The sequence below is a fragment of the Tenrec ecaudatus genome, chromosome 13 (assembly GCF_050624435.1).
Source record: "Tenrec ecaudatus isolate mTenEca1 chromosome 13, mTenEca1.hap1, whole genome shotgun sequence".
In the NCBI taxonomy this organism is placed as follows: Eukaryota; Metazoa; Chordata; class Mammalia; order Afrosoricida; family Tenrecidae; genus Tenrec; species Tenrec ecaudatus.
Window position 1 is genome coordinate 71,487,850 of NC_134542.1, and position 18,827 is coordinate 71,506,676.

General features: G+C 41.9%; 1 protein-coding gene across 1 annotated transcript in view; it reads right to left on the minus strand.

Annotated features, from left to right (window-relative positions):
• Positions 1–2,302: 2,302 nt before the first annotated feature.
• The window catches only part of XIRP2 (xin actin binding repeat containing 2), a 69,681-nt gene continuing 53,156 nt past the window's right edge, over positions 2,303–18,827 (minus strand). The window contains exons 6-7 of the mRNA XM_075529689.1: positions 9,284–18,653; positions 2,303–2,397 (exon numbers count right to left, since the gene is read on the minus strand). Coding sequence (XP_075385804.1) covers positions 2,303–2,397; positions 9,284–18,653 — 9,465 coding nt within the window. The remainder of the gene's footprint in view (positions 2,398–9,283; positions 18,654–18,827) is intronic.

The following is an 18,827-nucleotide window of genomic DNA, read 5'->3' on the forward strand; positions in this document are numbered from 1 at the left end:
CACGGTGGGAAATGAAGGCTTGGCCCCACAATCACTGCTGGGAGCATCAGCCCCTTTATTTCCCTTATTGTGGGCTCCTGTCCTTGTTTTCCCATGCCAGTGGTTAATGTCCCTCCCCAATTCTCTCAAATACAAGCATGGCGTATTTTTAATTTGATCTACAGAATCTATCAAACTACGCTCAATAGTGTTCTCATCTTTCTTGGAAAAAGCAGTGATTTTCACAGAGTTAGAAAAGAAGAAGTGTAAATTGTTGCTAGAGTGATTACTCCTGATGCTTAATCTATTTGTATCAGAAGGGACTAGTGAATCCTTGCCCCTTATCCTTAGCCCACTGTGGAGGGCAGGCTCGGGGGCAGACGGCACGGGACCGCCAGCGGTCGCTCTGTGAGTCTGCTTACTGAGAGCCAGAGCTAGGACGCTCCTTGAATAAGTCTTTTCGGATTCAAATCTATCAAGTAACTCTGAAATCCTAGGTGTATTTTCTAACTTCTCAATTTCGTAGTCCTTTGCGGTGTGTTTTGCTTCACTCGACAGTGGTAGTAGATTAGGAAACTCCACAATAGACGTCTTCTGCCTATAATTATTCAGTCCCGAGACGGTTACATAATTGTTATTATTATTCTTATTCAAATTCTCTTTACGATATTCCAGCACCACCTCATCATCTGTGTTTGCGACCTGTAAAACCTCTGCTCCATCGGGCTCGTTCATTTTGCCATTTTTCTCCTGCTCAGGGCTCTGCACAACTCCATTGCTGTGGTCTCTGAGATCCATTTCACGTTTCCTCTTTTTCTTTCTCTCTTCGGGCTCCTTCGGCTGATCTTGCGCGTGTTTATTCCATTCCTGCGTCTCCTCTCTTCGTGCGTCACGCATGTTCATCTCTGGGATTCCCAAACCATCCTCTTTCTGAAACAGAAGGATGGACTGCAGACACGGCTGCAGGAAAGAAACGCTACCTTGCTCTTGTCTATTCTTCTCCGGAGTTTGAGCCCCTTCTCGCAGTGGTTCACGTTTGCTTTCAGGGGCTGTCGGAGTCGTCGTTTCAGGTGGCCATTTGGGTTTATTCACCGTGAGCTCTTCCTCAAGGGGGAGGGTTTTCTTAGGCATCTCCCTGGAAGGGGGCCAAATGATCTTCAATTTCCCCCTCTCCCCAAATCTTCTCAGATCATCCCTGTGCACTTCACTGTTAGCAGAATCTACATGCTTAATGTCTCCAAGGATAGGGGGGTCTGCTGTCTGATTTTTACACATCTTTGGTTCTTCATGTAGAATAAAGTCTACAGGGCGGCTCTTATTTTTGCAATTCCATCTGTCTTTATGCTGTTGATGCCCAAAACCTTCGTCATAATTTCCTTTAGATTTGAAAAGCTGCTTAAAGTGAGGTTTACAATATATTTTCCCATGAAGTGACGCATAGTTTCCCAAACTGCCAAAAAGGGAAGAAGGAGAAAAAAAGATTTAGCATCTCTGTATTTAATGGACAATTCATAGGGAATTCGCTATTTCAACAAGTCAGCATAATTAACACGCTGACCATAGGAATGTCCTCATCAATGAAACATTCCGATGAGACAATAGTTACTAGCAGAACCCTACATGCTGTACCTCTTGCAGCTTTTAGGATGTCAAGATGTAAGTCAGGAAGTGGGATAAGTCTGATAGATGCACACGTAGAAACAGAGGATGCAAGAGCCTAGGGCTCCCCTGTGCCACATTAGCGACCTACATGAAGGGTTGCAATTTTCAATACTTCTTGAGTGTAGCATGCATGCCCGCACACACACAGTCACACCCACGCACTCAACAACTTGAACTTTCTAGTTAACTGGATTTGGAATGAATCGGAAATCCTGCTTGTGCAATTAATTGTCTAGTTTCTTATGGGGGCCAACATATAGAGGGCTTGTTAGTAAATGGTTCCAGCAGGTTTTAATTTCTCTGTATCTCTAAGTAAACACAAATCAACTAGATAACAAAACAAGTGTGTCCTTTTATCATAGTTTAAATTGTCCAACACAGAAAGAGGTTGAAGTCCCTATCTTGTTTGGAAATAGGACCTTTGAAGATGTTATCAGTTAACACTCATCCCTCAGGGGCAGAGTCTGCCCTAATCTTATCTGAGTGGTATATAATGAAAGAAGAAAGACACACAGACAAATACAGACAGAGAAATGATAGCCATGAGATGAGGGAGTCAGGAGCAATTGCAAGTCAAAGAATACCAAAATATCCTTGTGCCACAAGTGATCAGAGCATTTACCTCAGTTTACTGCTGCAGTGGTAACATCGGAAGCAAGATTTATGAAAACTTTGCTTGTCTGCTACTAGGCACTCCATTGGGTAAACCGTCTTCTGACAAAGTGTGCATATTTCCTTGTCTTGGAGAAGCAGCTTCTAAAAAAAAAAGTTTAAAAGACTTATATGATATGATAGGAAACCACATAATAAAAAAGCAACAAAATAAAGCACACTATCATAGCCATAAGCCATGCACTTAAAATGGGAAGATTAGTATGAAGAACTCTGGTGACATAGTGGGCTACTCAAAACCAACAGCTAGCTAGTCCTGGGGAGAAAGAGGAGGCTTTCTACTTCAGCAAAGATCTGCAGTTTCTACTCTGGTCTATAAGGTCGCTCGCATTACTGCCCCAACTCCACCTCTGCAGCCATAGTCAATTCTGGCCATTAGGTTTACGGTTCTGATCCAATCAGCCATACTCTTAATACCTGCACTATTTGAGGAAGCATTCATCAACAAACATGTTAATAACTTTAATACATTCTAGGGAACCTGAAAAAGTTCACGGGAAGATTCCGTTATCCTTTAATCCCATTTTTAACCCCACTTGCATAGAAAACTCTGCTATGGGGACCCTTGAGAGAATTTGTCATTCTGGATAAATGAACTTTTTACATATATAGAGGTTAGCACTTAACTTGATCCAAAGATTATTTTCCAAAGTATTCTGGATAGAACTTGCTAAAATGCAGCTGACTCACATTATTCCTTATTTGTGAGCATGCCTGTGTGCGAAAATGTATTTGTAAACCCCAAGTCAATATTCACAGGATTTTTGTGGTCATTCGGGGCCATGTGAAATGCACAGGGTAGCAAACACTTTGAGTCTTCCATACACAAGTCACAATGCACAGCCTGCTATCACTAAGCCAGGGTTCAGAGGGACTTTCGAGAGCACAATGCCACGAATAATGAGGACAAACTCTATGTACTGTCTCTGAAAGTCACATCTGTTTAAACATTTTATTACTGATGATTAGGCGTGCCTCCTGATACCCTATCTTGATTGTGATATAATAACAGTCCTGAGTCCAAGGAAGTACCTAGGGACATATCCCTCCATTTAAATGGCTTTCATTTTAAGGTTTTTTGAATTCAGATATCTGTTTCTTACAGTTTTCCAGCCTCTTTCTTTGTTTTAAAGTATCTGCAGACACTTACTGCTGTGCTCATGTGTCCCTATAAGGCAATAGTTAATCTACTAGGACTGTTTAGACAAGTGGTTGGTTCTTCATTTATCCTAAAGATTTGTAAAATAACGAAGGTTATATCTTAGTTAGAGAGGAGAAAATATGTAAGGGTTAGTAAGAAATTTCTTTTCTTTACTTGGTTCTAGTAGGGGACAGATTTTGATATTTCACTTTAGTTTCTGTGCATTTCCCATACATTTTAAGTTATCTTAACCACCTGAATATTTGAAATTAATTAGACAGTTTGGTTAATTGTGCCAGAAACAAGCACATTAAGAAATCATATGAACCTGCTAAATTAGACACATGTTTCAATATGCGAGGCATAATTATTGGTTACAGAAGTTTCTATTTTTAAGTTTGCTGTTTCTTTCAATCCGTCTAAAAGAATGGACTACACCAATGACGCCCATTAATTATGTGAAATCCTTTTGTTGCTAAACCTCATTAATTGCAAAACAAGATGACAAAGACATGAGCTGTCTCTTGATGGTTAAAAAACTGTTTGTATGCTTAAAATCTCCCACCTTCTAAAATATAATCAATTAAAAAAGTATTACATGTGTTTATCTGTAAATGAGGTCAGATGAATTATTATATGGAGTTTATTTTTAGAAAATGAAAACATCTACTATAAAAACAAGGAAGTAGTGGGAGAGAAACCCAACAATATCAAAATCAATAATTAAATATAAAAGCGGTCCAATTTCACATTTACACCACTGTTGTTAGAGACATAGATCTATAAAAGTTCTTATAGTCTTTAGGAAGAATGGAAATTGTTTCTTGTGCTTGTAAACAGAAAAGTCTCAAATGGGAGGCACCAGTGCCAGACATAAAAACGACAGGGCCAACATGCATCCCCAGGAAGAAAATGGCTAAGATGCAAATCATCTAAACCATATAAACCCTGGTAAGTGGGTCAAGATGCAAACAATTATTTCTGATGTGTCCAAGACTGTAAGGATATATAATCAAACCAGCTGACACCATTCACTTACGGGATAACTTACTCTCTCCTAACTAAACAGTCAATCTTGTTGAAAGACTTCAAGTAGAAATGGATCATATCAAGCACCAATTCCTTTTTTCCCCTTCTTTTTGTTCTCTGTGTATGTCTACACAGTTCATTGGGAGAGGTTATTTAGCAAATGAAATTGGCATTGTCATGAACACTTTAATGAAAAGGGGAAATATAATTAAGTCCGCTTGATATCACAAAATGAGCAGAGGTAGGCCCTGAATTATATAATATTCAGCAAGGAGAAGCCATTTCCTATAGTCAAACGCTTGTCATGCCTCTCCAAAATTCATGTCAGCCTAGTCCTTCCCCTTCTCATTGGTTCCCCTAGTTCCTGAAACTACATCCACAAATATAGGGCAAGTTTGTTCAGTTGAGCTGATTAAAATTAAATTGATTTATCAAAACAGCTACCAAAAACCCTCAAGAATCAATTCAAACAAAAAGCAAAAAAAAAAAAAAAGGGACTAACTTCCATCATACAAGATTTCCTTTCTAAAAGTTTGTCTTCTGTACTAAGCCCTTGTAATCCTCCCATTCTTCCAATTAAAATGATAGTAATAGTAATAATAGAGGCTGGAGATTCTTTTCAAGTTTTGTGTACAATAAACTGTATTCAAGTTTTGTGTACAATAAACTGTATTGAGAAGCTAAGTCCTTCTTAGATTCTCAAATTCAATAATTCTCAATGATTACTTTCAAATGCCCTTTCAGTTGGACCTAATTTTGTGGATCATTACAGAAGAAATGCTCATCTGTGCATTCTGACAGTATTTGCTTGTTTTTACCTAGTAAAATCAACAATTTACATGTACTGTAATGCTGCAAGAATTACTTAAACTCCTACTATTTTCCTCAAATTTGGATGCAATTTGCAACTATGAGAGTTTTACAAATAAGTATGCATGGCTGGAATACATTGGTGTCGTATCAGTCTGCTCAACTCCCAACAAGCTTGCCTTACAACATTGCATTATTAAACATCTGGTTGCTGATGGACTTGGTTGCTGGTGGACTAATTACAATTAGTTTAGTCTTTTATTAAATATTTGGACCACTTAATTTGTGCAAAAGGTCCATCTCTTTATCCCAAACACAAATAAGTTATTATTGCTTTTCTGATAGCCGGAACAAAGAAACAACTGTGAGTGTTTCTAGGACTTCGTGGCTGTTGGTCACCTAAACCCTGGATTTTCTGTGTGGCTCAGCCTTTATGTTGTTGCTGCTGTTGTGAGGTGCCATCCAGCTGGTTCTGACCCAGAGCAACCCTGGGCACAATAAAACGAACACTACTCTATCCTGCATCCTCCGCACAATGGCTTCTATGCTTGAAGATGCTTGCTTCAGCCACTGTAGCAGTTCATCTTCTTGAGGGTCTGCCTCTTTTTCAAGCCTTTCTACTTTACCAAGACTGATGTCCTTCTCCAGGGACTGATTTCTCCTGACAACTTGTTCAAAGTACGTGAGAAGTCTTGCCATCCTCATCTCTCAGGAGAACACTGGCCATACTTCATCCAAGACAGATCAGCTTGTCCTTTGAGCAATCCATGGGACTTCCAAAACTCTTTTTTATACAGCTACTTAACGCGTGTAAACCAGATTCATGCTCAATTTCACCAGATGGAGAGGCTGTAGTTCAATTAAAAGAGTCTTTAACAAACACTCCTGCTCTAGGTTTTCCTAATTCCTATCTAGATTCTCCTCTATTTGTTCATAAAGAGTCTGGAAATGCTTTGTGTGTCCTGACTCAACAACACGGTGCCTATTAGTGCCTACAGCTTGACTGTTTAGCCAGGGCTGTGATTGCTACTGCCAAACTAGTGGAAACCACAGTCAATGTGGTACCAGATTTTTTTTTAGATGTCCACGTGACCCATACTGTGTCTGCCTTACTTAATTCTGCCTTGCCACAACGTTGTTCGGTTCTCTGAAGTTATCCTCCTTGTTATGTCTAACATTAGACTCTACTCTGCGGTCTGTTTTAATCCTTTAAAGGTGCCTTTTCCTCCCCAGGACTAATGGGAAATAACTACCCTACAGGACTGTCTAGCCATGATGGAGTGTCATTCAATCCCTTGGAAAGACCTAAAAGACCACATTAATTAGTCCCGTTTTCATTTTATTTGTATATGTTTCCTATGGAGGAAGGTGGGGAGTAGCTGATTGCACTGATGACTGTAAAACCCCACTGGAGGGGAGTGAACAACAGAATTGTACATTAATGGATATGTTGGATGGTGTAGGATGTGGGGAGGGGGGAAAGTAGTAATAAGGGTTCCTGAAGGGAGGGTGGGGAGGGAGTGGATAACTAACGGGGAGCTGATACCAAGGAGTTCAAGAAGAAAGAAATATTTTGAAACTGACTGTGGTAACGATTGTATAATACTGCTTAATACTGGAATGTTGGAATGTTATGATAGCTGTAAGAACTCCCAATAAAATGATTACAAAAATAAAATAAATAAAACCTAATCCTACCAGTCCAATAAAGCTGCGCAGACTGTACAACTTCTATTGAACTCCATGAGAGTCAGACTCTCTCTAAAACCACTTCAGTACAATCAGCCAAATTGATGATCTCATTAGAGCTTGTGGCATTGCTCCAGCATAATATATTTAGGGACAGTATATATTGCTTTAGAGTCCGGTGTCATAGAGGATTACACGTTGGGCTGCTAACTACCAGATCATCAGTTCAGAATCACCAGTTGCTCGGCAGGGGAAAGATGCGGCATTCAACTCCAGCAAAGATTTGGTCTCCAACCCCACAGAGGCAGTTCTCCTCCGTTCTACAGGGTTGCTCTGCATTGGATTGACTTGATGGCAGTGGGGTTTTGAGAGATGTAGTGTTTTGGAGTAGCCCGTGATTTTGGCATGTTTGGGAAGCATAAAGGACTTTAATCTCTTCTGAAAAGATGATGAAAAATGGAGCTTTAGTAACAGTCTTCTAAACACAGTATTAGCCCCTCTAAATTGACTGTGGGGTCAATGCAAGGTCACTAACAAAAATACCTTCCCAATTGGAAAAAAATTAGAAAACAAAGCTTTGCTGACACGCCGTCATTTCTCAACTACGAAGGGACTCCCCAAGTTTATCTATTAATAACTCTAACATTCAAGAGTTAACTGAAGCCAAGCTTTGAAAAAACAACAATTAGGTCAAATAGATGAAGTTAAATAATAGGAAAAGGCAAGCTGTTAAAAAGATTCTATAACTAAATTGTGAACTGAGTTTAATAAGAAAATTGTCTTGCTAATTTTCCTGCATGTTTCCATGACTCAAAACTCACATGAGGTTCCCACATGGGACAAGATAAAAAGATTTGTTTGAAGAAACCATTGGTGGGAGAAAACTTTCAAGGCTTTGAACATGCCATCCATCCATTGTCATTCGTTGCCCTATTTCAGCGCTGTTCAATTCCCCCAAAGGGGTCGCGACCCACAGGTTGAGAACCGCTGCCCTATTTGCTCTCCCTACAATCCTGAAAAACACCTTGACTGATACCTAGGCAACTGCCTTTACCAGCCCGACCTATAGTTGAATGATAGCTAGCTTTTATTCCATTTCATTTTTAAATGATTATAAATGTATATTAGTAACAATTTGAAGATTTTCATATTGAGTAAAGCCTTTCCCTGCTGCTGTGATACTGCAGCCTTTGTAACAAAGAAATTTCTTTAAAAAGCAGTGTTTTCCAATGAGCAAGGTAGCCACGGGTTTACCCATGCTTACTTAAAAACCCCTAGGGAACAATTTTATATTGATTTCACCACATATTTGATGTGGTGAAAAACATGTGAGAATTTTACTTGTGGATTAGTAAGTCATCACAAGTACGCTCATGCTTCACTTGTTTATTGGATACTCCATCCTTGTCAAAGTTTATAAATGTGAAAATAGGCTTTGATGCTGTAGGAAGGTGCTGTGGGGTAGGAGAGGACAAATGCCAGCCATACCTAGGAGCAGAATCGTTCATGTGACACAAAATATGAAATCATTCACTAACCAACCAGTGTTTATCTTGATTTCTAGCTAAGTGGTTATCTTTATAGTGCAAAGGACTTCAAATTGAAGTTAATTTTATCAGTGATGTACATCCCCACACCCCCCAACACACACACACACACACACACACACACACACACACACCAACTTTCTTTGCTCTTTCTGTGTATAGACCCTGATATCAACTTGAAAGGGCAAGTGCTTTATATTTTTACTTATAGTTGCCAAGCTAGAACTATATCATTGCTCAAGAAAACTCCTTTTCTTTGATTCCCAACAGAGTCTAAGACTTTCTTCTTGTACAGAGTTCATCAGCTCTACTCAAGTCAAATGACAAACGTACATCAATTGTGTAAAATCCAAATTATTAATACTGATAACATGCCATGATAAAGTACTTCTCTATAAATAAATAGTTGTGCATAATTGTTAATACTGTCACAATAACAAATATGATGTCAGACGCTTTATCCAGAGTCTTACTTGCCTTGACAAAGCACAGACGTCACTAATCTATGTCGTAGCATTAGCTATTCCTACACAATGCAGGTGAATCGTGTATACTGAAGAGGAATTAGTAAAAGCAAAACAAACAAAGCACCAACAAACAGCATAGTTAGTTGCAAGGATGCAAATATAAAAGAAAAACTTAGTTTGGGGTTATAATGGTTTGATTTCCCCCCTACATGCTCTGTTAACTCGATTAGCAATGGAACACATGCCTTAAGATGGGTTACTTTGTCACGCTGGGCGAGCTCATTTACCACTTATGAATGCAGATTCCTCCTGAAAGGAAGTTCTCAGCTCAGTGGCAGAAGCATCGGAGCTTGCATATCCCAGGCTTTGAAAGACGCTGCCGCTCTCCTGCCATGTGTTTTGAAAATTCCTCCTCAGCTCCTTTGGTGAATCAGAGATATCTAAAATGTGGCCCGCAATGACATCCTCATAGGTTGGAGGGGCGTGCTTGAAGTCCAAGCCTGCTCTGTTGCTTTCTGCACTGGGTGAGGAAGAGGCTCTGGCCTTTGACCCAACAACTTGACTTTCAAACGCATCCATGCTTGAGAAACGTTCGCTCAGGGACCTGGCTTCAGAGCACAGCCCGGGCTGCTTGAAGGGGATTGCCTCTTGCAGCTCTCTCGGATGTCTGCGAGAAAAGCCTCTGAAACTTGCACTTTCTAAAGATGTTAACCCAAATTCCTCATTGCAAAATGCACGGCTTTCTTGCTGTATGTGATGGTTTGCTTCTCCATTTGCATAAACTCTTCTATTTGACTTTGCTTCAAACACTGGGCCATTCTCAAGCCTCCTGAACCATCTGTTTATATCATGTTCACGGTCATTGACAAAATGTTCAGCCATTTGAACAGTTCGGTTGGCTTCTTCGTATCTCTGCGTGTGCCCTGAGAGTCGGGGCACATCGACCTTGCGGATGATTTCAACGGAGTCGAAACTTCCTTCCTCCGGCATTACGGTGTTGGTGGCATGAGCTCCATCCTTGTGAGTATATATCGTCCTCTTCTCTACTTTCCTGACTTGCTCTTCTGCTTCCATAGCTTCTCTAAATGAGCCACTAGAACCGCGATCGACAGTTACAGGTATTGTGATTGTAGGTGGGGAGTCCCCACCACGAGTTTCTATCTTAATTTGACGGCGAAGTGTTGCAGGAGACGGGATGATCTCAGACCTCTTCTCTACAATCGGAACCGGGGTTCCTGAAGGACTTGGGATGGTCCCTCGGGATAACTTAGCTGTGGTGTCTTTGAGCTTGACAAGTTGTTCAGAGCAACTCCTGGGTGGAGACGGGGAGCTGCTTGCTCTGTGCGTTCTAGCTGTTTGTGATACAAGCCTTCTAGGTGGTGGTGGTGGTGCTTCAGCAGAATGGTCCTGCTTGGGGGACTGAGACAGCTCATCCTTAATCGGGGTTTGTGCTCGTCTGGCGGTAGACTCAATTGTTATAAAAGTAGGTGACTGGGGTCGTGTTTTTAAACAGGAAGGAGACATTTTGCTGTCAGCCACTTTAGTTTCCTGGTGGATCTTCACATCCTGGTGAGCAGTTCTTGTTTCATGGTGAATCGTTGCCTGATGATGAGCTGTTTTCTCGTCCACAATCTTACTTTCTTTCTGCTTGATGCCTTCCTTGGAGCTACCCTTCCCAGCAGGTGTTTTACATGCTGTTTCATGAACACTAGTAGGTTTGGTTCTCAGGTTTCTTGCTTTAGATGACATCATGGCTGTTTGAATTATGTTCTCAGAGGACGCAAGCATATTCTCTGCTTGAGTTTTAATGTGCATTATTTCTGCTTTTATTTGTGCTAAGTTATTTTCCATGGCAATGCGGACTCCATAGCATCTTCTTTCTTCACTTATCAGCCATACTGGAATAATATTTAACAGCGCCTGGAAGATTTTAAGACCATTTTCATTTGGCTCTGCTTCAAACCGTTTCACTCTAGACAAAATCTCCTGTAGTTCTTCACGTTTTCTCAAGAATTCCAATATATTTACAGCACATTTTCCATCATCCTGCTGGGATTCTTTCACCGAAGAAAATAAAGATCTGTCCTGTGTGATCTCTTGCTTTGAATCTTCCGTGTGTGAGAAGACTTGTTTCTGTCGTATGCCCTTGACCTGAAGGCATTTTTCTTCCTGCAGCAGATGACATGGCTGGGGCGATTTGTTATGCTCAACTCTATTTTCCGAAGCCAGTGTTTGTTGAAAAGCCCGAGTCTGTGAATCAAGATGTGCGTCAAAATCCTTCTGCACGGCCACCTTCTGTGCGGATTTTGTCTTCAAATGGTTGTGTGCTCTTTCCACTATGATTTCTTCTTCTTGGCGGCCAATCACAGACAGCCCCAGATTTTCTGCCTTCTTTTCTAGGAGTTTCCCACTCACAGGTTCTCTAGGTTCGTTTTGCCGCTCAGGAACCATATTGGGCTTTTGTTCTCGGTTCTTGTATGGGGGTTCCATGGGCATTTTCACGGCCACCCTCCTCTCTTTCTTAGCTAGCTGGCAATCGCTTTCTGCCGAAGTTAGCTTCCTATTGCGTTTGCTGCTTGCTTCCGTTCTCTCACTCTCTTGACACTGTTGTTTCGTGATGGTTTGAACATTAACGTCACAGTGGTCTTCACGGCTTCCACGGCGATGGTCTGTTTCACTTGATTTAGAATCTATAGGTGGGGCATTGATGGATTTAACTTTGACAGTTGGAGGAACTTGCTTGTTTGGGGGCAAGTGCACCTGTTCCAGATACTTCCGGTTTGTGCTGTGTTCTTGGGGACGCTGCTGAATTTCACAAGCTGATTCAGGATGGATGATGTCCCTTGACCTCGCTATAGCTTCCTCTGTGAAGCTGTCTTTGTCTTCTGGGGCTGCTAAAACAGGTTGGAGTCTCTTAGCAGCGATGGATGCTGCTGATGCTGCGGAGAGGTGGCTGTCGGTGCCAATGCCTGTTAACGGAGCCTGACGCCGAGACGCTGCCTCGGAGTGGCCTGGACTGACCGCAGGACTCTGTCCAGGGGCAGGAAACTCTTCATTTGCTTTTCGTGATAGCAATTCCTTTTCCAACTCCTGTATGTTTTGAGTTTGACGTTCGGTTTGAACTATTTCGTGGGAAGAACTCTCCCATTTCTGTTTTTCAAGCTCTTCTCTTTGCTGCCTGTATTTTTCCTCGGCAATCATTAATGGTGTCTTAAATTTTTTCAAATAAGGTTTTGGACTTTGTTGTCCTGAACCCCCTGGAAGTGAATGGGATTTTAGAAGAGGGGCTACCTGGTTTTCCTTGGGTGGTGACATTTCTGGAACTGTTGCTGAGAGAGATTTTGGAGATCCAACCGAGGACTGTCTCAATACATTCTGTGCTGTCTTCGTGTGCTCGCTGCTGGGCCCCATCACGACTCCTTTCTGATCTTGTGAGGGAGTGATTTTATAGTCTGTATCTGGCAGGATATTTGCCGATTCAGCTTCTGTGAAATGATGATGCTTTTTGTCTTCCTTTTGCTTCTGCTTGAAAAATGTTGGTTTGGGTAATGTTGGAGGGGGCAAAACCTTGCCAGCGTTTCCTCTCACAGTTTTGGTCTGAGAGTGAGTTTGCTCAGAGCTGGTGGTTTCTTCCTGGAAACATTGCTGCACGAATGCTCCTCTGTGGTTTTCTTGAACAGCCGAGGAAAGATGAGTTGGTTTTTGCGATACAATTGGAGGAGGGGGGGGAGGCAGAAAGGTTGATAGGCATTCTTTCTCAGATTTCTCATCTACGGGAGGTGGTGGAAGAGGCAGACTTGGGAAGCTGTCAAATTCAGCCTTTATCTTCCCTGTAGACAGGGAGGGCGGAAGCACACTTTTGTCTGGCCACATCATTAAGGGAGGCGGAGGAGGGAGTGGAAATTCTACTTCAGATGATGCATTGGAAGGTGGAGGAGGAGGTGGAGATGGAAGTGGAAGGGGGTTCTCGCTTTCTCTTACATTATCCTCAAGATTAAAGTTGATTGGATTAAAGTTCTTTGCCATTGCCACTTTTAAGTCTGCTGAAGTCTGTGTCTTCATGAGAGCATCCTGGTTTTGCAGATGAAGAGCAGACATGTGCTTTTTGTCAGTTGCTTTGAATTTACTGCGGTTTTTCTCCGAGACTTTCACTCCTGTAGCATTTGAGAGGTCCTGATCTACAGGTAAAGGTTGCCATGTAGGTTGAACTGTCTTATTATTGGCTATATCCTTATTGGAATATTGTGTTTTTTTCTTTAACAAACTTTGCTTCTGAAAGTCTTCTGTGACTTGGCAAGTTTCTCTAATGGGCGTGTTGACTGGACGCTGGGTAGGACTAGGCTTGGGGTTGGCGGTTTCTGTTGTCATTTTCGTGTTTTGGGTCACTTTAGGCGTCTTCCTATGGGGTACCTCAGTCATCTGGTGGCCATTCGTCAGCTCACAAGTTTGTCTCTGATGTTTCCCAACCACTTTATCAATAGACTGGGTGGAGTTAAAGACATCATCCTTCTTCTGCTCTCTCAACGTTGCCGATTCCTTAGTGTTTAGGTTTTCCTTAATAGAAACAGTTGAAGTCAATTGTTGGCTCATATGTACATCTCTCTGATGCCTCTCTATCGCAGCCTCGTCACAGGCACCTATTCGATCCCCCAACGCTAGCACATTTTCAACAGCACTGTGACGTGACCGAGACAGCCTCCTGAGGCTTTTCTCAAGCGCATCATTATTGTGTTCCCGATCTATGACAATCTTTACAGCACCTTTGGGAGCTTGGGGAAGCTTGACCCCAGTCTTTCCTTCTATTAAATTATCATAACAAGATTTGTCAGTAGTTCGCTGGACTGTGCCTCTGCCACCTTGACACCTGGCTGCTGACTCCAGCGGTCCTGGTCTTGGCTGAAGTACACTCTTTCTGTCTCTGTAGACACTAACCTGGTGCATCTCTGTGTTCTGCTCTTTGGAGATTCCTAACCCTGCAGCCTGCACATCTTCTCGGAGTACACCTTCTTTTTGTACCTCTTTGAAAGGGCTCTGTGCTTCTTTCAGCGACCTTAATGACGTCTGAAGGTCATCTCGGATTAGCTCCTTTTTCACGATTTCTGCCCGGGTGATGGCGGCCTTTTCCAGCCTTTCAATAGTCTGCTCAATATCACCAGCGATGGCATCAGGCTGTCTAGCTTCTGTCCACTGCTGGCTTGATTCTTTAAGTGACTTGTATGTGGCCAGCATGTCACCTTTCATCATTTCTTCTGTCTTGGCCATTGTTTTCTGCTTTGTGGCCTGACTGAGAGAATCGAGTGTTGATTTCAAATCTCCTTTTATGATTTCTTCTTTCGATGTCTGACAAGATGTGCTCTGAGGCTCGGTCATAAACATCTTCACTGTATTATGCACATCTCCTGGCACGATGTCCGCCTCATTAATAGTGCGTTCAATCTGAGACTGCCTCTTCTTTAGTAACAGTTTTGTCCCCTCAACATCGCCCCCAATTATTTCTTCCTCTTCCTCTTGCTTCCTAGCTGTTAGAGTTTCACCTGGCTCTGTCTGGAGTTGTTTGAGATAATCCCAAACTCCACTTTCTATGCATGTTGTGAAGAACTGAACATTTCCTCTCTCAGAAGCATCAATTTTCACCCTTTCAGCTATTTTATTGTTTGTGGTGGAAGACAACAGGTTATGAATGGCACGTTTTACATCACCCCCGATTACTTCTTCACGCTCAGTTGTGTTATCTTCATTTTCATGAAGAAGACAATAGATTGTCATGTTAATATCGCCCCTTTCATCTTCCTGAACTACAATGCCTTTCTTGACAGATCTTTCTTCCGAGAGCAGGTTTTTTATTGCTTGTTCCACGTCGCCTCTCACTACCTCTTCTTTCTCAGCATGCCATTCTGTTGATCTGTTTAATAGCTGAGTTTTGGTGATGCTAACATTGCCCTTCTCTTCCTCACTAACCCAAACCTCCCTTTTTGTACAATCTCTTTTGGAAAGTAGATTTACCATTATGTTTCTGAGATCACCTTTGACAATTTCTTCTTTCTGTATTGCAGGAGATGTTTGATTCATGAGCTTGTATTTTGCCATTCGGACGTCCCCCACTTCATCCGCTTCGATGATGATTCCAGGAGCCTCAATAACTTTTTCAGAGTAGAGTTTTTCTAAGGTCTCCTTAATGCTCTTGCCTATGACGGCCACCTTTTCCACCTTCTTCTCATTAAATTCATGAAGTGGTGTTGTTTCAAAGAGCCAGGTTGTTGTCTTGACATCAGAAGGAGGGACTTCTTCTTTGATTATTTTTGTAATGTTCTCCTCTGCTTCCTTAATAGAATCTAAGGTTTGACTTTCAAAAAGCCACACTGCCTGCTTCACATCCCCTTTCTGCACATCTTCCTGGGGGACGGTTTTAATATTTTCATATTCAGATCCTTCTCCTCTGAGTTCCCCTAGCGTGTGGGTTTCAAAGAGCCAAGTAGAGGTTTTCACATTCCCCTTTTGTATTTCGTTGACACTTACTGTTCTTATAACAGTATTTTGGTTGACATTTTCTGACTCAAATAACTGTGTGCTGGTCTTTACATTACCACCCTGAATGCAGTCAATAGAGGACACGGTATCATGCGATTCTTCAGAAATCTTGTCCAGTGGCTGGGTTTCAAACCTGTATCTGACAGAATTGACATCTCCCTTCTGAATGTCTTGTTGCGTGACAGATTTAATAATATACACAGACTCGGATTCATTAATTGAATCTAGCGGTTTTGTTTCAAAAAGCCACCGTGTGCCTCGTACATCTCCGTGAATGACCTCTTCCTTCTTAACTGTTGTCACTTCATGATAACACCCTTCTCGGTCTTGGATTGCATAGAGTGGCTGAGTTTCAAAGAGCAGCCTGTAACTTTTCACGTCCCCCTTCATGACTTCTGCAGTCCTTGTTTCCTCTGGGATCACCTCGTCGGATTCTTCTTTAATCTTATCTAAAGAAAATGTCTCAAAAATAAAGCACCCTTTTTGTACATCCCCACCTTGGATGTCTGTCACCGTCTTGACTGATTCATCATCTTCTTGCCTCGCTTTGATCCTATCAATTGGTTGGTTTTCAAAAAGCCACCTACAATTTAAAACACTGCCTTCTTGAATATCTTCAGCTTTCAGGGTTTTGATCTTCTTCAGAACTTCCTCTGAACTGGAACTTAAGGAATCTAAGGACTGGTTTTCAAATTTATACCGCATGCCAGAAACATCCCCAGCTTGGCTAGTCATTTCCACAGTCGTGCTATCCTTTCCGTCTTCTCCCTGTATGCTGTCCAAATTTTCTGTCTCGAAAAGGACACGCGTTGTGCGAACATCTCCACCTTGGATCTCCTCCTGTTGTACAGTTTGCGGTTTGACTGTTGATTCCGAATCATCTTTTAGGGTATCAAGTGGCTGAGTTTCAAAAAGCCAAGTACAGGTTTTGACATCTCCTTTATGAATTTCTTCACTGTCAGTCACGAATGAACCTTTTTCATAAAGGGATTCAACTGGCTGTGTTTCAAAAAGCCATCTACAGGCTTTGACATCTCCTTTAACAATTTCTTTAACTTGTTCAGTTTCATTTCCTATTTCTTCCACGTTACTGAAATATTTGATTGAATCAAGAGGTTGGGTTTCAAACAACCATTTAGCAGATTTCACGTTTCCAGCCTGTATTTCTTGAGCAGATATGCCTCTAATAATCTGAAAATTATGAATGCTTTCATCAAACTGGTCTATGGGTCTGGTTTCAAAAAGCCACCTACAGCTTCTCACATCACCTCTTTGGATTTCTTCTTGCTGGACGGTCTTCACTTGGTGATATTTTCCTAGGTGATCTTGAATGGCATACAGTGGCATTGTCTCAAAGAGAGATTTGTTGAACTCGACAGCCCCTCTCGTGACTCCTTCCACCTCTATTTTAGGCGATGCATCAAATTTAACCAAGTTGTTTGATTCAAAAATGTGTGTGTAGCTCCTCACGTCTCCTCTGTCAACCTCTTCAAGCTTCACCGTCCTCGTGTACTCTTTCTTATCTTCTCGGATTTCTTCTAGAGATTGGGTTTCAAAAAGCCATTTCTGATGCCTAACGTCCCCCTTCTCTTCTGCAGAGGCCGTGATTTTTTGAAGTGTTCCTCCACCAGGGCTATCTTTTAAAGCCTCCAGTGGAAGGGTTTCAAATAGCTGTTTAGTAGCTTGCACGTCACCCCCGATTCTCTCCCCAGGTTGTCGAGCACCTGAATCAGGACCTGCTGTTAGAACATCTATTGGCTGCCTTTCAAACACCCGGCACTTCTGGGAGACATCCGCACCTATGATCATTTCCTTTTCAGTGACTACTCCTTCGGTCTCCTCTTTGATTTTCTCCAAGGGCTGGGTTTCAAATAACCACTTTGCCCTGCTCACTCCGCCTTTGAGATTTTCCTCCATGGATATTCCCCGGACAACTTTAATTTCTACGACTTCTTTATTAATCGTGTCCAGGGGCTGTGTTTCAAACATCCAACGTGCCGTTCTCACGTTGCCCCTTTCAATATCTTCTCTGTGAACAGTTTTAATTTCTAGCATTTGGCCTAAACCGTCTCGGATGACATATAAAGGCTGAGTTTCAAAGCATTTTATATTTCTCTTCACATCGCCTTTAATTTCTTTGAGCTCAGATCTGAGTTGCAGCAAGTGAGCTTCATCCACCGAATGGAGCTGTCCAAGTTGGTCTAGCTGTTGAGTCTCAAACATGTATCTCACGGTCTTGACATCCCCTCCAGTTATGTCCTTGATGATGGTTTCCTCGGATTCTTCAACGCTTTGATGTATTTTATTCAGCGCAGCCAATGAGTTTGTTTCAAACATCCACCGGGCTGTGCGCACATCTCCTCTGGCTAGGTCAGGAATTTTCTCATCATTTTCTTCCACACCAGAAGAATGAATTCCCAGGGTATCTATGGGTTGGGTTTCAAACATCCATGTGGTGTACTTCACATCCCCCCCAGCAATGATTTCTTGATCAGTGATGCTCTTAGGGATGCTACCTTCATCTTGGGAGCCATTGTTGATGGAGTCTAATGGCTGATTTTCAAAGATCCATCTGATTGACTGCACCTCCCCCTTCAGAATTTCATCCCATTCCATGTGTTCTTTTTCAGAACTCAGATCTTTCTGAGACCCGTCACTTGTATTTTCAAAAACAGACCGGGCTTGTTGTACATCTGCTAAAACGGAACTCCCCAGGTTCATTTGACTTGAAACAATTTCAGAAACCTCGCTGTTATAATCTTTTTCTAAGTTTTTTCTTAATTCAGGATGGATGTGTTTATATAAACGGTTTAATTCATATAGATTTCTTTGCTTGAAATATAATTCCTTGGGGACTGGTGGTCTTCCAGCTGGGCTTGGCAAGTCAGGGGACTGGGAAGATACTGTCACATCTATTGGAGTGTGAAGTACATCTGGTGGGGGAGGAGGAAATTCTTCTGCTTCTCCGAAAGGAATGGCATTGACTTGTTCCAGAGTGGAGGAAGTGACACTGTGGTTATTATATCTTGTTGATAACACTTCCTTTCTCTGGCTGGCTGAAGCACAAGATGTGGAAGTGGTATCCACAACTGACGATGGTTTTAAAGTTTCTTCATATTCGTTTTCAATCTTTAGGGAAAAGGAAATCAAATCTTATATAGATGGGCATACGTGGTAAATGCTTCCTATTCACTGTCCTCCATTTGTGCACATACCAAGACCCTGCTTTGACATCTCCATTGGGGATAGCAAGTGATGCACTTCACTTAAAGACACATTAAGGGGCAATGTTCAAGGTTTGTT